Source organism: Siphateles boraxobius, unplaced genomic scaffold, assembly GCF_051911475.1.
Source record: "Siphateles boraxobius isolate OS27281-9 unplaced genomic scaffold, OSU_SipBor_1 77, whole genome shotgun sequence".
Classification (NCBI taxonomy): domain Eukaryota; kingdom Metazoa; phylum Chordata; class Actinopteri; order Cypriniformes; family Leuciscidae; genus Siphateles; species Siphateles boraxobius.
The window spans coordinates 20,933,626-20,959,212 of NW_027509205.1; the positions used below are offsets into that span (position 1 = coordinate 20,933,626).

A 25,587-nucleotide genomic window follows, 5' to 3' on the forward strand; every position below is an offset into this window, starting at 1 on the left:
CAACTCTGGCTTTTATGGCAGGATGAATTCTTTGAGGCAAACACTAATGAAAAACAATATTCCCCATCAATCTGCTTCCAACTTTCCTGAATAGCAGTTGACAGTGCATGACATCGAGTTGATATTCCTTTCCTGAAGAAAAGCTTTAACACTCTTTACTCTATGGCAAGATGCATTGTCATCCTGAAAAATGACTTCATTACTAAACCCATTTTCTATGGATGGAATGAGAAAAGTATCCAAAATTTCATTGTACACCCGTGCGTTGATAGTTGAGATAATAATTGACATCTCTGGTCCATACCTGACATGATGCAACCCCATAAATGAGTTGGGGAATTTGTTCAGGCAGTCATCTTTATATGTTTCATTAGAAAAGCACCAGACTAAAGTTCCAATATCATCTTCTTGACCAATGCAGATTTGTTATTCATCACTGAATATACGTTTGCTTCTCCTTAACCCATTGTAATCTTGTTTTCTTCTGTTTTGGTGTTGGCGCTGGTTTTCTGTATGTAAATCCCATTTCATTCAGCTGATTTCTTTGCAGACTCCTGTTTGTTTTTCAATTGTTTTGTTGTGCATTTTTCAAGACATATTGCTTTGAGTTTTCTATCCTGACGCTTTGACGTCAGCCTGTATGCTTTCCTTTTATAAACTTCCCATTTAGTTTATACTTGTACCAAATTTTAGACACAGCTGACTGGGAGAAACCAACTTCTTTGGCCACAGTCCGTGTTGAAATTCCTTGTTGAAGGAGTTTTATAATCCTTTCCATTGTTTCAACTGACAAATCTCTCGCTGGGGCCATGTTTTCTTTCAATTAGCCAAGTCCGACAGCACAATAATGTGTGTAAGCACTCCATTTTAACTAACTAGCCTTTTTAGACACGCCCTGGAATTTGTATTAGAAATGGAAAGTAAAAGATGATCCATAATTTTTTTCTCAACATAAAGTGATTCCATAATGTTCCCCCCCCCACTTGATCTGGAAAAAGACATGCCATTGATAAAAAGTTGTCAGTTAATTTTTTGTGGGTATGTTTCATGAAGCCAAGATGTTAAGCTATTGAACAAAAACTTTTTGTGTCATATCTATGTGTCAAATTAATACTTGATTAACTAACTGTATTTTTCTATGTACATTTCCGAAATGCAATTTCTGTAAAGCTGCTTTGAGACAATGTGTATTGTGAAAAGCGCTATACAAATAAATTTGAATTGAATTGAATTGAATATCTATGATTTGTTTGTTTGCTATAAAGTAAAAAAAGCTGAATGAACATCCTCGAAGTGTGGTGATTCATACTATCTGCCAGGGGTTCTACAATACACATGTGTTCTACAATACACAATACACACACGTGTGTGTGTGTATGTACATATAAATATGTTTAAGAAAAACGAACAAGACCTCTAGAAATAGCTTAACTTCATTATTATATCTGCTTGATGTATTGTCTAGATTCTAAACACACATATGTTCGGCCAGTTTATATTCTATAGACGCTTCACAGCATCATGTACACATCCCTCTGATAATCAAGAATTCACTCATATCAAAATGCATTTTGTTGAATGTGTTTGGTCATATTTAATGAGAGACACTGTAAACATACAGTGACTATAGAAGAAAATGGGATCACACTGTATTTTTTCCACAAATATCAGCACATCTGTTGTATTTATCAGCAAAATAATAATTTGAAGAAGAACAGATCAAGTTTGTAACCAAAATATATCAGTTTGATGTTGAGAATGAGTTTCCTAATTAATTTCTCTTGATATCATGAACTCAGTCTATAGAAGTGAGGGCTTTAAAATCGAATCCTCATGTTTAGTCTCTTCCAAAACCAAAATGAAGCAAAATTTGTACTTGGAGCATTAAAACTAAAAACCTACAGGTATAAGACAAAAGCAAAAGATGGTTGCTTTCCACAGCAAAGTCACACCAAAACAAAATCTCCACACTCTGAGTCCGGTTTAATGGCGGATCGACTGGTGGGTTTGATCTCTGTGAGGTTCGTAACCTTGTTGGCTGGCATGAGAACTACTGAAATACAAAAGTGGGCGAGGGATCTGGATCAGTCGCTCTGCTCTCTGGTGTTTCTGTGGTCAGGAGGAAGCCAGTGTCTTAGAGGACTTTGAGTCTGATAGAGGCTTCAGTCAGTGGAAAACAGATCTCCGGCAGACGGCAGCGGTGCGAGGCCGCCCGTGACGTTCGGGAGGAGAGACAGATCCGGAAGACTCTGGATGTGCGACTTGAGCTCCTTCCGCACTTGTGTGACACGAGCCAGCTTCTGCTTGTATTCCTGCAAGAACACGTGATAATCAGTCAATCAATGGATCAGACAAAGTACACTGCTGTTCAAACTACATATAAACCAAGGCTGTAATTGATCTTTTTTAATTGAAAGGAATTAAAAAAAATAATGGATTAAAAGGGATTTACAGGAATAAGGAGTGAGAACGGATCTAACTGTAGTTATGAAGTTATCAATGTAAAGGGGTGGTTCAGGATTTTGGACATCGGACCTCATTTCCAAGTTAGCCTGGGTGTTATTCATCAGTGGAGACAGTTTTCAAAAATTTTCATCCAGTCCTTCCAGTTGTCAATGCACTAGTATGTGCTAGCCTGCCATTAAAAACTGTTTTACTCACTCCACAGTACACCAAAAGCAAATCAATTATAACGATCAATTATAACGACTATCGATGTAAATGTCTGTTGAGAGAATAATGTTAGAAATCAAACTACTCTTGCATCTCAATGATCGCATTACACTTTTTTTAAAAGTTGAATATAATATCGTAATATTTATATCGTAAAACAGTTGCCAAATATTAAATGTTTTGCTATCCGTTGTAAAATTTCACAATAATACTGTTTTTACTCTATTTTTTATCAAATGAATGCAGCCTTGGTGAGTATAAGACTCTTTTTTTAATTGTACAACTCTTACAAACCCCATACTTTTGAATAGTAGTGTTCTTCAGAAACACTTAAAGGAAACTGAATTAATGCATTAACGCAAAAATGGCTTTCCAAACACGTTTGACTTACTTTCTTCCATGAAACACAAAAGGAAACATTACAGAATATCAATTTCTTTTCAAAAGTACCATAAGCATATTAAAAGTATTATAAAAGATGTGCATATGACATGTCTTCTGAAACCAGTTTAGTGTGAGCAATTAAACGGAAATTTAGGATCAAGCACGATTATAAAAACAGGGCAGATTTATCAGTGAATAATGATTTAATGTTGGTCTTTTTGTCACACAAAGATATCGGATGACTTCAGAAAGCTTGGGATACATATGATAGTCATATGGACTACATTAATAACACTATTTTAGAGCTTGAAGAAAAAAATACTACTTTCCACTTTTATATTGAAAGAAGCAGCTCTGATATTCAGCAGATGTTTTCTCATGAGAGAAAGAAAATCAAAGGTTTGGAAAGATTTCTGAGTGTCTCTGGTACCTCCAGCTTCTTCTCCCTCTCGTTGAGCGCCTCCTTCTGGCTCTGGATGTATTCTGTGAGCATACGGGCCAGCTGTCTGCGGTCCTCCAGCTCCGCGGCCAGCCGTCCGTTATACTCGGCCAGCAGAAGACAAGCCTCGTCCACCGTCTTCGACAGCTTATCTGCCGCCTGTTTATCTGCAGAGCACAGAGACTTTCATCACAAAACCACATAGAGGTGAGCGAATTTACCCAACGCATAATATTAAACCTGTTACAACACCGGTGTTACACTGCAAAAAACACTGCTTTTCTTACTTCGTATTTTTGTCTTGTTTCCAGTCCAAATATCTAACAATTCTAAAAAAAAAATCAAGATGCATTTACTAGATGAGTGAAATTACATAAGATATTAAGTCTTGTTTTTCTGGGAAAATAAATAAAAATTAAGTGAGTTTTTGCTTAAAACAAGCAAAATTATCTGCCAATGGGGTAAGAAAAATAATATCATTAATTAATATTATTTTTCTAACCCTATTGGCAGATAATTTAGCTTTTTTAAGCATCAACTCACTTCGTTTTCATTAATTCCTCCGAAAAACAGGACATAATATCTTATGTCATTTTACTCATCTAGTAATTGCATCTTGATATTTGGACTGGAAACAAGACAAAAATACTAAGTAAGAAAAGCATTTTTTGCAGTGACCGATTACACCACACATCTTACAAGAGAAGATATTTGTCAATGATCTGTATGCTTACTTTGATCTTTAATGTTATTTCTTTACACGGTTCCCTTTCTTTGAACAAAGTGAATGCTTGAAAAAGGGCGATTAAACACAGGATGGGTCACGGCTAGGACGACTGACAGGTTTCACACCGGACATGCCACATTTAGTTTAAAGCGCCAGACCAAAACACTTAATCTGGTTGCACATTATTTTACAGTACATGTACTTAGTGTAGGTTTAAGGGTACGTTCAGGGTTAGAACCCAATTATTGTAATCAATCAATCAATCAAAATTTATTTCTAGAGCACTTTAACAATCCAAAGTGGACAGAAAGTGCTGTACAGTAAAAGAATAAATTAATACACAAAAAGCCCTAAATACAAAGCTCACACAACCCATAAAATACAAATAAAAACAATAAACATATATAGAGACAATAAAATCAAAACAACCAAAACAAGAATTGTCAATCTCAGTTATCATAGGCCAAGGAAAAGAGGTGGGTTTTAAGAAGAGGCTTAAAAACAGATAATGAAGATGCCCGTCTAATGTGCAGAGGTAGATCGTCCCATAGTTTAGGAGCTGTTACAGCAAAAGCACGTCCCCTTTAAGCTTGCGCTTTGTTTTGGGCACACTTAGGAGCAGTTTATCGGCTGACCCGAGAGATCGGGAAGGTCTATAAGGATCTAGCAGCCCAGAGATATATGGTGCGGCACGACCATTTAGGCATTTAAAAGCAAATAAAATAATCTTAAAATGGATCCTATGATGTATAGGCAGCCAATGTAGTGAGGATAAGATGTGGGAAATATGCTCGTATTTACGTGTTCCAGTTAAAAGACGTGCAGCAGCGTTTTGCACCATAGAGGACCCACTGACCCCCACATACAGTCATTACAGTAATCTAACCGAGTGGTGACAAAAGCGTGGATTACTGTCTCAAAGTGCTGCCTAGAAAGAAATGGCTTTATTTTGGACAGTTGCCTTAATTGAAAAAAACTTGTTTTAACCACTGACCTTATCTGTCTGTCAAACTTGAGCTCGGAGTCGATTTTAACCCCTAGGTTAGTGATTGTAGGCTTGATATATTGTGTTGCCACCAAAAAACATCCCTTCTGTCACACTTTCATTAAAACTTAAAAGTTAAGAGCCATCCAGGCCTTTTTGCATCAAGACACTTAAGTAATGGATCAACAGTTTCATCTGTTTCATCATTATTATAATAACTATAATAAGTACATGTACATGGCACTGTAAAATAAAGTGCTACCATTAAACTAATCACCAAGCAGGCAAAAGTTCAATTCAAGAATGAACAAAGTGGAGTCGATGAGTATGAAGTTCAGTGTTTAAAAAAACAGAGCAAATGGAAAGAGAAAGGGTGATCTATATTATTATAGCTCTCTATATGAAGCATATAGACTTCATTCAAGCTAATGAAGCGCCATTTTGACGTAGAACCTAGAAGAGAAGAAATTGTTGAATAAAGTCATTATTTTTGTTTGGTTTTTTTGTGCACAAAAAGTATTCTCGTCGCTTCATAATATTACGGATATACCACTGTAGTCACATGGAGGGACAGAAACTAAAAAATATCTTCATTTGTGTTCCTATGATAAACGAAGTCTTCCGGGTTTGGAACGACAAGAGGGAGAGTAATTACTGACAGAATTTTCATTTTTGGGTGAACTATTTTAATTAGGGGTGTAACGGTTACAAAATTCACGGTTCAGTTCGAAACGACACAGTGGTGTCACGTAGGGCTGCAGTCAAGACCACCTTTGTCGAGTCCAAGACCAGGACTAGTCGAGTCCAAGTCAAGACCGAGTCCAAAAAGGTTCGAGTCAAAACCGAGTCCAGGACAGGAAAAAAAAGTCTTATGCATGACATTATCAAGACAATCATTTTGGGTTATTATTTGTTGATCTAAAATCAAAAACAGTGTCACAACACCCAGGATTTTCAAGTATAGACATTTCCCTTGACATCATATAATCTTCTAATCTAAAGAAAACAGAATGATGACATATGGTGATACCTCATAATAGCAGTGTTTCACTGTGGATCTTCACATCCAGATAGCCCCCCATCACAGGCCATTCTTGAGATACGCCTTCGAGGGCCAGGCTTATCAATACACAGTTCTGCCGTTCGGTCTGTCTCTAGCACCCGTACATTTACAAAGTGCATGGACGCGGCGCTTTCTTCCCTGAGACTCTGGGGAGTGCGTGTGCTGAATTATCTCGACGACTGGCTGGTTCTGGCGCCGGCTCACACCAGAGCAAATAAACGGCACGCAAAGAAACGGCTTTTATGTGTGCTTACTGGGAACATAATAAAGACACCTGGACTCGGTCGAGAGCAAAAACCATATTTGGCAAGACCAGTGGCCGAGACCAAGACAAGTCCGAGACCGAATACCAGTCGAGTACTACAGCCCTAGTGTCACGTTTCCGTACGTTTTCGATAAAGCAAAAATAGAGTAATGCCAGAGAATTGAACTATTATTATTTATTAAAATAAATATTATTTTTAGATAAGTGTGAGTTTCCCTACATCTTAAAAACGTTTAGTTTTATAAATGGGGGTAATCCTTGAAGGATGAACAAACAATGTTTTGGTCATCACATTAAAAATATCATATTAAATATGATAATATTTGAGTTTTGAAGTGCTGGAAAAAGATGTGTGACTTACTTGAAAGCATTTTACTATTCCTGCCAAACTTCCATGGTTACAGTGAGTGTTACTACAGTAACCCATGGTGAATGTTGCTGATCTGTAACTAGTTCATTCAAGGCACAATGTTTCTCCTGGTTTCCACATCAGCGCTGTTTGATCCGTTAATAACGGAGAAATTGTAACGCTTCTCACTAGATCTCGCAGAGATGTTATTACTTAGTGGAGAATTCAAATGCTTTCTTTACTGCATCTCTCAGCGCTGTGTAGGAACAAAATGTTCAGTTTGTAATGCGCACCGAACCGAAAGCCTCGTACCGAACGGTTCAATACGAATACGTGTATCGTTACACCTCTACTTTTAATGCATGTTTACATGGAAAACGTGAGGACTCACCTGTGATCTTCTCTAGAAGGGAAACGTCCTGCACTTCCTGTGGAAGTGAAGCGATCTTCTGTCTCACGGCCGCGTCACCAGACGCCGCGTTCTCTAGATCCTGCAGCGCTTTCACCAGATCCTCCGTCTGTGGGATCAGGACATTCATCACAATCAATCATTCTTCACTAATCTGGAGAGATGCATCTCTAAAATCTGACCAGATGAGCCATATTCAAAATGGCATCATCGCAATAATAGTAGTGGAAACAAATACCATAATTGATCAAAGAATCAAGGGTTATAATCAGGGTTTGAAATTAACTTTTTCACTCACTGGCCAATTTGGCTACTAAATTTTTAAGTTACTGGCCATTCAGAACTTCTACTAGCCAAAAAAGAGAAAAGAAAAAAAGAAAGAAGAAATAAACCAGATTAATTACATCACAGCATATCTATATTAGGGCTGTCACTTTAGGTTCGAAAATCGATTGCACAATCGATCGGACCAACCAACACAAGTTTCGAAAACGAAAATAGAGAATCGATTTTAACTGCCTTTTTTTTAACCAAAAATGTTTTTTAGATAGACAGATCAATACAGTACACAGAACATGTAGGATGTTGGAAAATAACAATGTCTTTTCTGTTAACCAAATGCTTTTTAATATTCGCTATTACTTCAGTGCAAGTGAACAAGGGCGCCGTTATTTGTTGCTCAGTGACGTGTGTGTTCAAGCAAGCCAGAAATGCGCAGATTCTGCGCAATACGCTGTATTTAATATATCACGAGGACTCACGAGTTGCGTATTTGCGCTAAATCCACGCAGATTTGGCTTACACGAACTTCCCCAGCAAAGTGAGTAAACATAGAAACCTGCCAAATTGGCTCGTGATATGACAGCGTTACCCGCCAAGGTTCATTTTATCCGAATTTGGCGGGTGTTAATTTCAATCCTTGAATGCTGCACTCCTGTTTGTCATTGTGCAAAAAACTTCACGCCAATAAATCATCAGAAATATTGCTGACTTGTGCGCGTCTCAAGCGCCCTCTTTACGTTCGCCCTAATGCCTGTTAGTTGTCCGTGGATTTGCCAATATTTGGTGTTGAAAATGGAAACGTCGTTAGACATGGAAAAATCGATTTTACAATCGATTCAATGAACACATATGTCTAAAAAATCGAACAGGATTTTTTCACAAAGGTGACAGCCCTAATCTATATATATATCTATATATATAAATTGTGGATTTCATACATTCATTTCTTATTTAAACCAAATCCTGTCTCCACAGATCAATACAGTACAAAAAACATTTAAAAAAATGTACAATGTAGGATGTTGGAAAATAACAATGTCTTTTCTGTTAACCAAATGCTTTTTAATCTTCGCTATTGCTTCAATGCAAATGAACAAGCGTGCCGTTATTTGTTGTGTAGTGACGGTCTTGTTCGAATAAGTCAGATATTAGCAGATTCTGTGCAATACTCTGTATTTAATACATCATGATGACTCGAGTTGAGTATTTACTAAATCTGTGCAGATTTGCTTACACAAACTTCCCCAGCAAAGTGAGTAAATATAATAAGTAACACACTAAATTGGCTGGTGATTTGAGAGTGTTGCCGCCACAGTTGAGTTTACCAGCATTTGGTGTGTTTGCGGGTGTTAATTCATTAGAATCATGTTTCTTTGAGTCGGTGTAAATCATACCAGCTGTGGGGCGGCTGCGTCCGTCTCATGAGGAGAGTACTGAACTCTGTAATCATCATCTTCCTCCTCCTCTTCCTCCTGCACCTTCTGGTAGCTTCTCTTCAAGTTTTTTCTATCATCTGCCACAAAAGAGCATGCAACTGTTACTTCACACATGCGCATCTTTTATTCAGACTGAGTGTTAGAATAATATTGCAGTTATGAAACACATGGAAGTCTGGGAATGATGTAGTGACACAAATAAAATCTCTCTCATATTTGAGCTGCTTCTTTTTTGTCTAGATTGCCGCTCTGCTCGTCAAACGACTGCACCAGGTGCATCCTGGGATGCTTTTAAAGAACCATTACAGGAGGAACATGTGATGAGCACTACATCATGCTTTTCAATTCTAGATTTTAATGAAATTCAAAGCTAATTTCAATTATTTTAGCAAAAACTTTAAGAGGAAAACATCTTCAAGATCATGAGAATTAAAAACTTTAGTCTGTTTAGTGATGCATACTACTAATTTCTGCAGTATGTATATTGTGCACAGAATGCAAATTTAATGTTATTAAAAATTTACTTAATTGGTTTTACGCACAAAAAAAGTGCAAAATACCCATCCTGTTATCTGTGGAAAACCCATTTCAACACACTATAATATGATTTGGTTCTCTGATTCTAACTTTCAATAGTATTAGGACGGTATTTAGTATTTAGTATTTAGTATGCGGTTTAGGACGCAGCATATGAATTCAGACATATGTTGGCGTACTGTTTCTGCATACTATTATACAATAGGGAAGTATTCGATTTCTTTTTGACTCATTATTTGACTAGACTCCCAGACGTTAAGACAGACATCTTTACACAGATAACCATGATTAAATGCATTTTGGATATTGGATTTTTCTATGCTTTGTTACTGTTATCACTTTTTTGTGCTTAAAAACCAATAAACAAATCTGGGAGAAAAAGGACATTAGCATATTTGAATGACCACAATGCACATATTGCTAAATGAATGTGTGTAGTATGGGTAGCATGACACACTAAACACACTCTACCAGTCAAATATTTGTCAGTACACAGTATATACTGTGCGTTTTGCAGTATGCTGGTGTTATTCTGACCTTTGGGCTTGTGTTTGGGACTGTCTGAGTCCTCAATAGCCAGTTTGAGCTGCTGGATGAAGTCGGGACGGTACAGGCTACGCTCCTGCCAGATATTCAACAACCTCTCCATGTGCTTCTTTCCACCGTCATCTCCATCTCTGCCAGAGAAACACACACAACACACATGAGAAAGGACAAAATCCTGCCTATGAACACATGAAGCACGTGTGAAGGGGAGTTTACCTGGCCACGTGTGAGCAGGCGTCCACCAAGACGCCTTCGAAGTCTTTGGTGAACTCAGGACCCTTTTTCTTACTGTTCTGAATCACGTCATTAGCCAGATACAGGAACGTCAATTTCCTGTTTCTTTTAGCTAAACAACAAACACATTTTATTCGATTTAATCATCATTAAATTTAAAACAAAGGCTCAGTTTAAATGTTTGAGCATTTCAGTCATTTTTGAAGCCTAACTTTGTCTTCACAAACAAGATGACTTGTGCAGACTAAACTCAGAAAGTTAAAGTTTGGGTTGTGTTCACACTTGTGGTTCGGTTCGCTTGGTTTCTTTGGCCAGACCATAAAAAATTAAAATTAATAAAAATGTAGTCCTGGTCAGCTTAGCGTTCACATTAGCATTTTAACACCGAACCTAAAGGCATAGTGATACGTTCACACCCTGACTGGTCGGCTTTTTTTAATGTATATTTCGCGACGAACCGTACCGAACACCCAAAACGATGCTGTGTTCTGGGATAAATGCGCTCGCTGTATGTGCGTAGCTACATGTGATGGTATTTTGACCAGCTGAGAACCTGTGAAGAGCTTATAAATTGTGTAAAGGAGTCAAAACAGCGTCAGGAATCCCTCCGTCACACACACAAATGAAGATTTTTGATGGTTCTGATGACTGTACCGAACTGTGATGGGCAACATTGCCACTATGATGAGAAAAAACAGGCATGCTTGAGCATTCTGTCCTTTTTAGGGTCGCATCTTGTGACATCACTTCCTGTTTTTGGTTCGTTTACATGTCTTTGGTCCGTGTTGCTCTCATATTTCTTTCAAACCGCACCATACTTTGTTTAGAAATAGACTGAGGCGGTGTTCAGTTCACACTTGGCATGTTTGACTCGATTAAAACAAACTCTGGTGCGATTGCTCTGTTAGTGCGGTTCATTTGAATAAGTGTGAACGCTGACATCTGAACCCTGGTGTGCACCAAACAAGCAAGATGGGTCTCGGCCCGCTTCCAGACCAACTCTGGTGCGATTTCGAATGATATATGAACACAACAGACCAAAGACATGTAAATGAACCAAAAACGGGAAGATGCGACCCTACAAAGGACAGAATGCTTGATCAAGCATGCCAGTTTTTTCTCGTCATAGTCTTGATCGGTACAGGCATCAGAACCGCGTCTCCTCACAGCAGATCTGTGTTTGTGTGTGCCGCTGTTTTGACTCCTTTACACATTTTATAAGCTCTTCACGAGTTCTCAGCTGGCCAAAATACCATCATATGTAGCTACGTACTAGCCTGGCTGACGTCAGACCACGTCTCATTGAAATTGAGACGTGGTCTGGGAACCACATGTTCATATTCTAGTATTTGAGGCGTGGTTTACGAATGCCCCGAGCCGTTTATTGGGTGCTACGAATGACTATCAAATGCGCCTGTACGTAGCTCACAGCCAATAGTTTCAATTATACCAGATGACGTATGTAGAGCGACAGAAATTAGACGAGGAAGACGACGATGGGTTAGAGATTTATTTGCGTTCTAAACTACTTAGAACAATATCTAAGGCTGTATCGAAAGGTAACTTCGCGTCTGCTGCCATGTTTGATCCATAGGTATAAACAAACTGCTTCGGTGTGTCGCATAGATGTCGTCATTGTCTTGCTGGTCCCTCCCCGTTCTGTGATTGGTTCCCTCGCTGAGGCGAAAATCTGGTCCATGGCATCCAGACTGCCTAGCGGTGTGAATATAATCGCGCTGCGCAAAGGCAGTATGGGGAAACCCAGGCTAGCTACGTACATACAATGAACGCATTTATCCCAGAACACAGTATTGTTTTGGATGTTTAGTTAGTTCCGTCACAAAATATATGTAATAAAAGGCAATCAATCAGGTTGTGAACATACAGTATCCCTAAGCCTTTAGGTTCGGTATCTTTAGGTCCTGTGTTTTTAGGTTCGGTGTGAAAAATGTCAATGTGAACGCTAAGCGGATCAGGACAATTTTTTTTTGTCATACCCGGAGACACATCTTTTCAGCGTCCGCTTGTTTGGTGGCACCAGGGTTCAGGTGGCAGCGTTCACACTTACTCTAAAGAATCGCACTAACAGCGCAATCGCACCACACATGTCAAGTGTGAACACAACCTTATATTCCTGTGTGTTCCCTTTAACTAGCACTGTGAACCTGAAACTGCAGCTGACAGCAGTGCAACGGTCTCGTACCTTTCTTCAGCTCTCTGTGCCACACGCGCACGATAAGCGATGAATGTTTGCGGTGATGAATGATCCACAGAGACAGAGTCTGAACGCTCTGCTGAGAGTTACTCAGTTCAGACAGCTTCTTCTCCAGCGCGGACTCGGAGAACGACGACATGCTGATCGCTCTCTCTCCAAACAACCCTAGGAAGACACATCCGGTTAGAAACAGGCCTGAAGCTTCTCATGCCACAGAGTTGCATTTTACTTACTTAAATGTTGACGCCAAAACATGTGGCTCGTGGGAAAAGGTGGACCCTAATATTCATTATAATAAAATACTGTATATAAAGAATATGGGTAGTCGACTTGATATGTCATATAGGACACTGATAAATGTTTGTTATTCTGCATCTGAAACTACTTTTAAAATAAAACTTTTGTCTAATTCTTTCATTATATTATATTTTCTTACATTACATTATATTATTGCTTAGACAAGGAACATTTGTATTTTTATTTACTTTTACTGCAGGGCCAATTAAAATGGACTTCTGGGGAAAAAAATGTAAAATGGTGCTAAAATATACACATTCTCTCATACGGTTACATACATTTTAATCTAGAAGCTTGATATTAAATAAAAATGCAATAATAATATTAAATTCTATTAGTCAACTAATCTCATACATACACATTATGCGTGTATTTGACATGAAATATTGTGGTGTGACATACAATACAGCATCTTAAACTACGTTTGAAAAGCATTTAGCTTAATTTTAAATAATTATTATGGATGCAGGATTTATGACCTAAGTTACTTGTATTAGAGAACCCACATGGAGTATTTGTACTTTTAAAAATAACCTCATATAGTAAAACATCGTGTATATATAACGATGTAGTCTGGTTGCATATATGTTTGTGCTTAATAAATACGATATTAGAGAGTTTGAACTCCATGCATAGTCCGAGTTATTGATTAGTTGTAATGCATCATTTCTGAGACATGCAATAAACAAGATCAATACAGAAAAAGCAAATTAAGCAGATTACAGAAACAAAATAAGCCAACAACTAAAAATAAAGGTTAATACATTCTCACCTGTCAGCAGTTTTAGTTGGCTAATCTGGATTTAACTTCAATATGGCACAACACACGCGGAAACCCCTCAAATACCAACTACCGCGGATTAGAAGGGTAGTTTAAGTCGAAATATTAATAAATCGAGGTAATAAGGTACAAACCTCTGTATATATTCCTCGAAACTTTTGGAGAATGTTTGAACACGATGGGATTTTGTTGCAAGTTGGGATGATAAACAAACGAGCGTCGCGCGCGTGACGTCATTGAGACGCGACATCACGCTGGATGTGTCTTGTACAGCACTGTAATCTTCACTTCACTACTTGTGTCGCTCTGAATAGAAATAGCAATAATTCGCAAGTAATGTCTGTTTTTGTTTCTAACAAAAGGGGTTTATGAATCCCAGCCTTTGTTTGGTAGCTGGTATACAGGATTGTATTTCTCTATATGGACTGATATGGTAATTTTATCTTTAATAAAAATTAAACAGGACTTGAATGTCATGTTGTAGGCTTGAAACTGCATATGTGCTGCTGCTGCTGACATGACTTCGCTGGACTGAACCACTCAGAGTAAGCATTATGGGGATTTTCAGGGGAGGGGCTGTAAATAAATGTTCAAAATACTTTTTTTCTTTACTTATTATAATTAAACTTGACCATTAGACAAGTTGTATTTGCATTGCACTTAACAGCTTTAAGTTTTAAATATGCTGATTATGCATCATTTTATTAATCATGCACACAAACAAATATGATACAGGGAAATTGGTAGCCTAATTGTCAAACTTTTTTTCTCTCTCTCTCTTTTTTTGCCTGTTTGTTTGCATTTGCTAGCCTATATAACCAAAATGTATCTCAAGAAATCAGTCAATGAATACTAACTGATGCTAATTAATACTTTGTTTAATTGCCATAAGATTAGTTAAATCCATTAATATTGCTAACTATTATTTTGAATGTTTTCTGAAAGTCATAGTTCAGAAAAGCAAACTGTTAAGTCCCCACTGAATAATTGCAATGCCCGGTACACATTGTATGATTTTGGGCTGTCCCAGACGAAAGATGACCAATCATGGTGATTTCTGTGGTTGTGGCTCCTAAACGATGGTTCTACATCGAGGTACAAAGATAGCTTGCTATAATTTTCTGACAGTGTCAGAAATTTAGCATAATCATGATAGTGTGTTTGCAGCTGTATGACCTACGTCTACTGACTAGCCAATAAAAATCCAACATGAAATTACGTTTTTATTGGTGCTAAAACTTAAAACGACTTACTTCAAGTTCCATTTGCAACATTGGCATGCCAAGTTGGCCTCTTTTCCCTAAAAATGACCGCGTCCATATTCTCCTCTTTCGCTTCCTCTTCTTTTTTTCATCGCACATAAAACCACAATATCCAAAGTGTGGTGCATCTTGCTCTATTTGTTTACCAGTAGCGCATGCTAATGACGTTTTATTCTTCTATACTAACCTACGATTCAATAGGTGTCATCAGCGTACAGTCTACATACAAATCATACCCAATTTTATTAGATTAATGTTGTACAGTGTGATTTGTAATCGCAGTCTGTAGCAGGGGTAATATTGAAATAACTTTTCTCTTTGTCATAAATTCTCTCATGATGACTTTTATAATCTTCCTTTGCAGATCTCAAATTCCATTCATATTCCATACATGGAGAATGGCTGAACATCAGATCGAAGACCCAAAGATTGCATTTGCATATCTCCGCCCATCATGTGTCCTCCTGACCAAAGAACCAACATCCGCAAACGTAGAAGCTCTTAGTGGTCATCTCCGGGGTATTAGTGATGGAGCTCTCCAACAGCTCCAGGACTATGTACTGTTTCCCCTCAGATTTGTCCTCAAAACCCCTGGTTCCAAGCGGGAAGGATTTATCCAGGCGGTCATGGAAACCATGACGTATGTGCTGGAGAACACATGCGTACAGAGTTGGGATACTCTTCGGGAACTTTTCTCTGAGTTGTGCCTTTGTCTTTGTTCACCAAAAGACCCGGGAAAGCCCGCCATTTCTTCCGAGGAACTAAAGCTGGCCGTCCTCAGATGCCTGGACACCCTCTTGCACTCAGCCTACGGTGACATTGTTTTTAAACTCTACGAGCCAAGCATGTTGCCCGGACTTGGAGCAGCCGTGTCGCTACTTCTGGCACTTGCAGAGCATGAAAAGGCAAGGGGAGTTCAATTGGCTTCCCTTAAATGTCTCCTTTCTTTATTTCTACAATGCAACTGCAAGGAGGAACACATCGAGCCAGGACAAAAGCAGAGGTATCTTCTTGGACGTGCCCTCGCCACATTTTTGCCTGGCATTTCTCGAGCGCTGAGTGAGGTAATAAGCGGAGACATAAGACAAGGCCATGCAGTCACGATGAAGGCCATGAGGGTTTGGTACAAAGCGGTAGGACTGGTAATGGCCGATGAGCAGCTTCAGAAGACAGACAATGACAGGGCAGCTGGGGATCTGGGGAGGGTTGAGGAGCTGGTTGTAAAGAGGACTCCATCTTGGCGCAAAGCCACTTCCCAGCGCCTTGCCATAGTCTTACAAAAGATCATTTCTTGCACTTCTTCCCATCCGCACTGGAGAATCAGGCTTGAGTTGGTCAATCTATCCCATCTTCTCCTTTCTCAGTGTAGCCAGTCTGTGGGTGAATGTGTTGGTCCTCTACTGGAAGCATTGGTAGGTGCCATCAACGATGAGGAGCCTGAGGTTAAGAAAAGGTGCAATGCTGCATTGAATGAAGTGGCACAAAAAGGTCAAACCAATGGCGGACAGGACTTTACAAACGTTCTATCTGAAAACCTTCACAGCTTGGCGTCATCCTTACCTCGACTCATGAGAACATCGGATGACCAACGCAAGCTCTTTGTCCTTAACGTGTTCCTTGGGTACCTCAAGATTCTGGGACCTAAAGTTGATGCAATACTAAGGTCATCAGTCCATCTTGAGCGTATCTCCAAAGCATTGATGCAGGTGATGGAGCTTGACGTTACGGATGTGAAAATCATTGAGGAGAGAACTCTTAAGTCTTCAACAGACCTGGGCCCTGATGTGCACCAAGTCCCATCCCAGAGGAAATATTTCCTCTACTTCACAGACGAAAGGATATTCTCAGCGCTTGGGAAGATCTGCCGCATGTTGGGATACTACGGAAACCTCTACCTTCTTGTTGACTGCTTCATGGAATTGTACAAGGAGTCCTTGGTTTACAGAAAGCAAGCTGCTTTGGTCCTCAACGAGGTACTAGTTGGTGCTGCAGGCATTGGCGTAGAGACGGACAACTCTAGGATTGATAGATCAGGAATTAACCAGTCTAGAACAAATCAAGAAGGCTTGAAATCTTCAATCATGTCTATCATTGAGGAGTACATCAGTTTGAGCAACTGGCATCTCCCTACAGTCTCAGAGGCCTTGGAAGGGAAACTTGAGACTACAACCTCCTTAGTGCCCAATTATCCAGAACGAAACTGTCTCCAACTGCTTCCAGCATCCAAAACCCCAACGCTTCACCAACTCAACAGCAACATCTGGCAAATCTGTATCCAGTTGGAGGGTATCGGAGGCTTCGCCCTGGCTTTAGGCAATGATTTCCGTCTGCTTCTCATGACATCCCTATACCCTGTGCTGGAGAAGGCCGGAGATGAGTCGCTTCTCGTCAGCCAAGCGGCTTTCAACGCAATGTGTGACCTCTGCAAGGCTTGCGATTACAGTTCTCCCAGGGAGCTTATCATCAAGAATTCAGACTACCTCCTCAATGACGTTTCTCTAAACCTCGCCAGACCCAGCATTCACCCTCATGCTCCGAGAGTTCTTGCGGTCATGTTCACTCACTCGGATGCCAGTCTGCTGCCTCTAGTGGCCGATGTGGTGCAGGACGTGTTAATGGCACTTGATCTCAGCTACGACCAGAGAACGCCACAGTTCTGTAGTGTGCTGCACTTACTCATGAAGGCACTTGGTGAGTCTAACTTAAATTTACTTACTTAACCCTCTGGTGCTCTTCGCATGTCGGTCAAAAATGACCGAATTAATTTTTTGCAATGAAATGAATGTACAATATTTTAGTTTGATAATGTTTTTTATTTAATATTTTGTATTTTTAGGGGATTTTATACTAAATTATATGTATGCTGTATTTATAATCCATTTATTAATTTTTTTGAGCATAGACCTGAAATTTAAATTTCCAACTTAAACTGTCATAAATGTCGAATGCTATGGAGCACAGACTTAAGTTTGATCTCTTTTCAAAAACGACACTTGGCAGGTTATTGCTGAAGTGAAAAAAGTTTTTCAAAAATTGAACTTAAGAAAAGTAACAGAATTTTACGCGTTTTATGAAAAATGCAACAACAAAAAAAGACTATTTAGCAAGTGCCAAAGCCTTTACTAATTTTCTTACCATTGCAATGAAGTAAAAAATTCTAAAACAAAAAAAATGTTTTGGTCAAAAATGACCGAAGAGCATTAGAGGGTTGGAACAATTCTAATATTATATATTTGTTGCAAAATGTACTCTCTGGAGTTTGAAAAAGCCAAATGTGTTTTACCACAGTGAGATGGTTCCCTGCTACTATGGGACACCAAAAGCCATCAAGCAAAGACACCCAGAATAAAGAGTGTGTGAACTTGAGGCAGTTTCTCCTGGACTATAAGAAGCAGAAGGAGCTTGCTGAAGGCATTGGAGTAGAGGAGGAAGATCCTAATGAACTAGGTTTGTAATTTTGATTTATTTATGTTTGTTCTGCACCCCTAACTTTAAGAATTAAACTTCGATGTAAAAGCTGTTACCTTTCTAAGGAATCATACTTACCTGGATGATAAAACTGGTCTTCAGCCAAATCTAGCAGGGTTGTGGTCCATTTGAACCTGAATTGAGAAACTTATACTTGTATACTTCCCAACATTTAATGAGACTTTTTCGGACCTTTATTTCCCAGGATGCGTTATCTGTGTTGACTTGCTTTGAAATGCAGTTCAGTAAATTTCTCTTCCTGTCATTTAAATTTGAATTCTACTTCAACTTCTAGTGGGGTGTGGCCAATTCAATTAAAATTCACACTCTTGAACTAAAATGGAGAAAATTCTTCAATTTGGCAGAATATTGCAGACCTCTGATATCTAGAGACCAAAATATCATAGAAACTTGTGAGTGAGCTGTTTACTTGGACCAGTAAGTTAAGTAATGCCTTAAAAGACATATGGTAAAAGGTTCACAAAAACTGTACTGTTGATTAAAATGCTAAATTTGATATTACGTTGGGTGTGGAAATAAATTGTCTTGGTGCTGGTAACCCAATGAACAGGACAATAGTGACACCAGAATATAAAAAAAAATTCATGATTCTGAAGCTGAAGAAACAGAATTATTTTAGACGGATATGCTTGCAGTCTGTCACTGACTAGATATATTTAAAATAATATAGGCCACTTTTTACTGGTAACATAAGAAATTTGGCATTATCAGAACGCACAAATATTCCCCCATTGCATTATTATATTCAACATTACATATAGTTGTTTTTTCTCACACAGTAATTTTCATTTTGGGTGAACTATACACAATAAAGATTTTCACTATCCACGATACATGTTGCATTTTTCTATTGCGATATATATAGCAACTACCCCTACCTAAAAAAAAAAAACATTCTGGACATCCTACCAACCACATAGCAACACCCTAGCAACCACCCAGAAGATGATGGTTACCACCTTGAAACATTCTGTTATAGTTCCTGCTTGTAATTTAATCCTTGCACAGCAGATGACGGTATTGATCCAGTAAGACCTTACAGTATAAAAATAAGCAATTAGAACTGTTGCGCTCGTTCTTCTGAATGTTTCTTCATAACTGCAGACCTGAAACAGAGGTAGTCACTTCCCCTGGAACAAGCTACGGTTAGTGCTTTACACAAGGGTACAGATGTAATAGAGCAGAATTATGATCACTCTGTTTTTGGCTCATCTTCAATCCTCCTCATGCTGAGACTTTCAACTCTGGGCTCAAGTTTCTGATCATTATACCAACACCACACAGAGTCAAAATTCCCTGAATGATCTGTTATTATGGCTTCAGCTGCTATTTGTGTTTGCTTGATGATATGTTCACAGGGGCCAGACTAGTCTAATGCACATTGAACTTTCCTAAGGCGACGTAAAATGACCAATTCGATTTTCTAATTTTCTTTTCATCTCCTGTCCAGACGTTCCTCCACCAGCGTCTGTTTCTGATGAGGACATGGAAGGTCCTGCTGAGAAAAAGGAGCTTCCTCTTCATATCCAGATTGCAAAAGATGTGATGGAGCGATGCATTCATATGCTCTCCGACTCCAACCTGAGAACCCGACTCAAGGTTGTAAAATCTCTTCTGTTCACGTATTATCCTGTTTTAAAAACACTTCCTTTTTGGAACAAAGAAACTTTAGTGCAAATTTTTCAAAATGTTAAAGTATTTGTATCGCTGCAGGCCTGTTTCCCTTGAGATGAGCACAAGACTAGTAAAATGTGCATGTGCCTTTACAGGTGTTGGACATCCTGGAGCTGTGTGTGTGTGTTTTATGTGAGCGAGAGGATGAGCTTCTTCCCATGGTGCACCGTTGCTGGCCTGCTCTCCTCCACCGCCTCACCGACGATGACCCTCTCGCTGTACCACGAGCATTCAAGGTGAGACGATGCCCTTCGATACACACAGCTACAAAACATTTAGGAAACTATGACCATGCATTTTAAAAATGGTGTTTTAAAAGGCCATGGAAATGAATGAAACATTAAAAGTCATGTATATTTCTATAGGATAAACACAATGCAGTTTTATGATCTGCAAATGCACAGGTCAAAACAAAATTACAAATTCCTCTGAAGTATTCATTAGTGACTAGATCTGAAAGTAAAGGTGTGGAAAAACTGCAGTTGGATATTGTTGCGTTCACTAGTCTATCTATTCTTTTGAACTTTCCGTTCATCAAAGAATCATAAAAAATGTATCATGGTTTTCAAAATATTAAGCAGCTCAATATTTTTCAACATTGATAATAATAAAAGTTTCTTGAGCAGCAAATCAGAATATCAGAATGATTTCTGAAGGATCATGTGACACTGAAGACTGGAGTAATGATGCTGAAAATTCACAGGAATAAATTACATTTTACAATATATTCACATAGAAAACAGCTATTTTAAACTGTAATAATATTTCACAATATGATTGAATATATGCAACCTAAGGGGCTTCTTTGAAAAGCATAAAAACCGTACAGACTCCAAACTTTTGATTAGTAGTGTATATTAACTGGAAATACTATTATAGATATATCCTCAGTTCCTCCATGACTCTCTCTCTCAGGTGCTGTGTGTTCTTGGGCAGTCGTGTGGAGATTTCCTGAGGAAACGCGTGTCTAAAGATGTTCTTCCCCGTCTCACGTCCTCTCTGATGAAGCAGTCGGAGATCAGCGCTCGCTCCGGGCCCGTATACACACACACACTGGCTTACAAACTCCAGCTCGCCGTGCTGCAGGGTCTCGGACCTCTGTGTGTCAAACTGGACCTGAGTGAGTCATTACACAAACGCCTGCTAGAAACTTTGCTGATATTAATGCAGAACATCAATGAAAATGTTTAATTATATTCAGCAGGGGGCCTGTGACAGTTATTGTTATGTGCTAAAGTCAAGTCACCTTCATTTATATAGCGCTTTTAACAATATCAAAGCAGCTTTACAGTGATAATAGGAAATTAAGACGTTCATTTAAACAAAGACATTCATTTAAATGTCTAATCAAAGACATTCATTTAAATGTCTAATCAAAGACATTAATTTACCTCCAACGCTAAAAATTCAGCTAAATGTCTCATTGTTTGTCCCACATTAAAATATATTACGTCAAATTAAAATGTAATGTACAAGTATATGGCTGTGTACAATAATAATTATTTTAATGGATGTGCAGCGTCAGCATCATAACAAATCATATAAATGTATGAATACGGTACTGTATATTATTATATCATAAAATACAACTCAGTCCTAAAAAACATTTAAAACCTATCATGTAATTAATTTATATATTAAAAATGCATCTTCTTTCAATAATGTGCTGAATGAAATGGAATATTCAGCTAGAAAAATTTATTATATGACCTCATTTTAGCATTTAAAGTGGGCTTGATGTTTTATTTTAATATTATTTTTCATTGCCTGCATTACCTTGGTTACACACAGAAACCCTTAAGATGGGAGGAAAAAAATATTTCAAAGTTTTGTGCTCGCTTGCAAAAGTAAGCATTCCCCAGGAAACTTTGCGTTATCTTGCAAAACCAGCGATGAGAACGATAAAAAACAAAAATGGGAGGAAAAACTCTATTTCAACGCTTTTCAGAGAGAACTCAAAATGTGTGAGCAAACTCAAAGTTTCCCAGCATTCTTAAAAATAAAGGTTCCCTAAAGGGTTTTTTGCAGCAATGGAACAGAAGAAACAATTTGGATTCCCCAAAGAACCTTTCAGTGAACAGTTCTAAAAAGAACCTTTTCTTTCCCACTATTATGAACCTTTCGTGGAATGGACATGTTCCACTGATGTTGAAGGTGCCGTCAATAGATACTGAAAACCTTTTATTTTTAAAGATTGAGGGGAATGCAAAAGTTTTGTGAGCAATTTCTTTTGTAATATTTATATAATTTTTTTTCTATTAACATGTCCCCTTAAGGTGATGATACACAGGGCAACTTTTTGGGCAATGTTGCCGTCAACGGGCAACCAGATGAGACACAGCGAACGACCTATCTAAAGTATACAGATAGAAATGTATTGCCCATTTTCAATGGGAACGTGCCCAAGCAACAATCGCTCTGCAAGATTGCCCAGCAACATTGCTCAAAAACTTACCCTGTGTATCATCACATTTAGTGTCTCTGTAGTTGCATCAGCAGAAAAGAAAAAAAATATTTTTAAAGAAAGAAAAAATGCATCTTAACGAATGACTATGAAAACACATTTAAAAAACATGCTGATGAATCATGCACTCAATAGTATGACAGATTTCCAACAGCACTTGTAACCACTAGATGGCAGACTTGCGTCAGTGTTTCATCACAGCTGCAGTGAACATGTCAAAGTCACTCTCAGTGTAAGCGATGAAGTCACATCACAGCTTTGGTCTGACACACACCGTCATGCGTCGCTCTGTTCATTCCTCAGGAGAAGCTCAGAGGGGGATTTTTAGCTCTTTCCTATCAGTGGTTTTTCATCTCTGTGGGTTTTCTGATGTAATGCAGGGGTGAAATGGAAAAACTTCACTGTTGCATGCATTTTGCTGCGGCATATGCCTTGATGCATGCAAAAGTGCTCTTTGGAAAACAAATATCGACTATTGGCTGATAACATATCGCTTATCAATATCAGTCTCAAGTTTAATTCGTGCATCCGAATGAGGGATTTAGCGGAACAGAACCGTGATGCAAAGCAAACCCAATGGTTTGTGAAATGCTGGAGTGATTTGTGGTTTGATTGAGCTGCCATGTGGAGAGAAAAATATTTGTGTGATTGTGTGTGTGTGCGTGTGTGGAGGGAATACTGAATACTGATAGAGTTACCATGGTTATGTGAGACACCTGAGAGACAGACAGAAAGACGAGAGGTCACGCTGTTTATTTCCCAGCTGGCTATAGTGATGTCTCTCTCTCTCTCTCTCTCTCTCTCTCTCTCTCTCTCTCTCACACACACACACACACACACACACATACACACACACACATATATATTCCCTCTTTATTATTCTCCCTCCATCCTTCATTCCTCTGGTCTCTCCGTCCCTCTGCATTCACCTCCATTTTTCTAGAGTAATGAGGCTCTACATCACGCTGCTTAATTAATTAATTAGGATAATGCTGCCATGGAGACTATTACAATATATTAGAACATCTGTGGCCATTATGACGCAGGCGTTCTCTGCATTTCTGCTGTGAGTTTTGAGTCACCGGAGACATACATGAAGCTTTATTGAGAATTAGAACCAATCTATAGTGTACTTGGTCTCAAATAGATTTGAACTCTAACAAATTGTTTGCTATTTCACTGTTCAGAGTTACATTTTCATTCAGTTTTTATAAGATAATCTTTATTCTGAATGTGTGTTTTTAGTGGAGGAGGATCTGGATCGCGTGTGTGAGGCTTGTCTTTTGTACCTGAGCTGCCGACAGCCAATCAAACTGCAGGAGGCGTGTCTCAGGTAAAGCCCAACCCATCGCTAAACTGGAATTCAACTTTTTTTTTTTCATTTTTAAAAGGTCTTCTTCCTTAATTAATGTGAGTTTAATCTTTTTTTTTTTTTTTTACGTGCCTCATTTTGATTACATTTTTTTTACGTTCCAGTAACTTGCACAGACTAAAATCAAAATAATTTAAATATTAATCTTACATTCATTTCTGCTGTAGTGATTTATCACATAGGAATAAATCAAACTATTGAGTAATATATGGTCATATTGAGATTAAATCAATATATCTGTCAGACCAATTCATTAATTTGACTATTTTGAAATGATCAGCTTCGGGGGGAAAATATAAAAAAATATTATATATATAAATATGATAAAATATTTATGGCAAATATGGCTACATTTATTAATTGCGCCTGACAGATAAGTTGGTATATATAAAATATTAGCAATTATAATTTAATATAATGGTAATTATATAAAATGTTATACACACATTTTCAAACAAATATATTATTATATATTTTTTTCACTTCATTTAACAAAAATAATTCATATTTTTTATAAATAAATATGAAAGAAATTGTTAAAACTTACAAGTGAATTTAAAAAGAATATATATATATATATATGTATAAATATATATATGTGTATATAATACTGTATATGTTTTTTATTCACTTGTAATTTTCTTTAATTTTATTAATCATATATACATCATATAATATACCTCATATATATATATATATTTATTATTATTATTATTAATTTATTTTTAACCCCTTTAGATGTCAGTATTGACAGGTTACCCTTCTCTCTAGAAGTATGAGTTTCTAGACCTGTATATGAATAAGATCATTTGAAGAATGTTGGTAAGAACACAGTGTCCAACATTTCAATGGAAGTCAATGGAGACCAAAAACTGTTTAGTTACCAACATTCTTCAAAATAACTTCCTTTGTGTTCAACAGAAGCATGAAACTCATACAGGGTAAGTAAATGATGACAGAATTGTCATTTTCAGGTGAACTATCTCTTTAAGCTGAAACCTGACTTGTTCATGTTCCAGTTCACTATGTGCCGTTACACTCCCATACCCTGCTTTAACAGTATGAAGGACCCTGATAGTTGTCTTGTGTTTTTGTCCGCAGTGTTTTCCGGGCGCTGATGGATCTGGACGCTGATATGTGCTGGTTCACTCTGAACGAGCTGTTCTGTCCTGTAACGTACGAGCCGCCTCATCCACAGCTTCTCCCTGTGACACTGAGTGGATCTGACAAGCCCAGAGACCAATTCACCGACAACGTCCTCAGATTACTGCGGGAGTTTGATTCCCTGTACAGGACAGATGAGGCTCCTGAGGTTTAGATGCCGATCCACAGAATCATTCTAGTATTCTGATCTTCATTGACTACACGTGTGAATGGACGAAGTTTTGGACAAGGCTGAAAAGTTGACAGATTGCCATATATACAATAAAACAAACTGATTGAGAAAAAAAAAAGTGTATTCCTTACAAAAAAATGCCATTTAAATTATAATTTCTGCCAAATCACCATAATTATTATAGTTATTGCTACTTCTCTAAAATAATAAATGAATGGTTATTGTATTTCATTTCATTATTAAATATTTCGTTAACACTTCACAATAAGGTTCATTGGTTAACATTAGTTAATGTATTAACTAACAATGAGCAATGCAGTTGTTACAGTATTTATTAATCTTTGTTAATGTTAGTTCACGGTGCATTA

General features: G+C 38.0%; 2 protein-coding genes across 3 annotated transcripts; one reads left to right on the forward strand and one right to left on the reverse strand.

The window, feature by feature from the left end:
- Positions 1-1,569: 1,569 nt before the first annotated feature.
- Positions 1,570-13,890, reverse strand: rprd1b (regulation of nuclear pre-mRNA domain containing 1B). 2 transcript variants are annotated; one of them, XM_077218017.1, is made up of 8 exons: positions 13,757-13,890; positions 12,533-12,709; positions 10,312-10,441; positions 10,087-10,226; positions 8,971-9,089; positions 7,277-7,403; positions 3,488-3,663; positions 1,570-2,312 (listed from the first exon to the last, which is right to left on the reverse strand). In XM_077218017.1, the coding sequence occupies exons 1-8, from the start codon at positions 13,857-13,859 to the stop codon at positions 2,163-2,165; spliced, it is 1,122 nt and encodes a 373-aa protein (XP_077074132.1). In that variant the 5' UTR covers positions 13,860-13,890; the 3' UTR covers positions 1,570-2,162. The 2 variants fall into 2 exon arrangements, with proteins under 2 accessions (XP_077074132.1, XP_077074133.1); XM_077218018.1 differs by having other exon boundaries at positions 13,614-13,846.
- Positions 13,821-25,337, forward strand: tti1 (TELO2 interacting protein 1). The gene is made up of 8 exons (XM_077217969.1): positions 13,821-14,167; positions 15,249-17,575; positions 18,173-18,331; positions 19,824-19,972; positions 20,143-20,283; positions 20,963-21,167; positions 23,757-23,844; positions 24,985-25,337. The coding sequence occupies exons 2-8, from the start codon at positions 15,283-15,285 to the stop codon at positions 25,199-25,201; spliced, it is 3,252 nt and encodes a 1,083-aa protein (XP_077074084.1). The 5' UTR covers positions 13,821-14,167; positions 15,249-15,282; the 3' UTR covers positions 25,202-25,337.
- Positions 25,338-25,587: the final 250 nt, after the last annotated feature.

Excerpts from the sequence above, each read along its gene's own strand:
- rprd1b (XM_077218017.1), bottom strand. The coding sequence starts at position 13,859 with ATGACGTCACGCGCGCGACGCTCGTTTGTTTATCATCCCAACTTGCAA. Across the intron at positions 10,227-10,311 it reads GCCTGCTCACACGTGGCCAG|AGATGGAGATGACGGTGGAA; the intron begins GTAAACTCCCCT and ends TTTCTCTGGCAG. Across the intron at positions 2,313-3,487 it reads AGAGGGAGAAGAAGCTGGAG|GAATACAAGCAGAAGCTGGC; the intron begins GTACCAGAGACA and ends GTGTTCTTGCAG.
- tti1 (XM_077217969.1), top strand. The coding sequence starts at position 15,283 with ATGGCTGAACATCAGATCGAAGACCCAAAGATTGCATTTGCATATCTC. Across the intron at positions 17,576-18,172 it reads CTTACTCATGAAGGCACTTG|TGAGATGGTTCCCTGCTACT; the intron begins GTGAGTCTAACT and ends GTTTTACCACAG. Across the intron at positions 18,332-19,823 it reads GGAAGATCCTAATGAACTAG|ACGTTCCTCCACCAGCGTCT; the intron begins GTTTGTAATTTT and ends TCTCCTGTCCAG.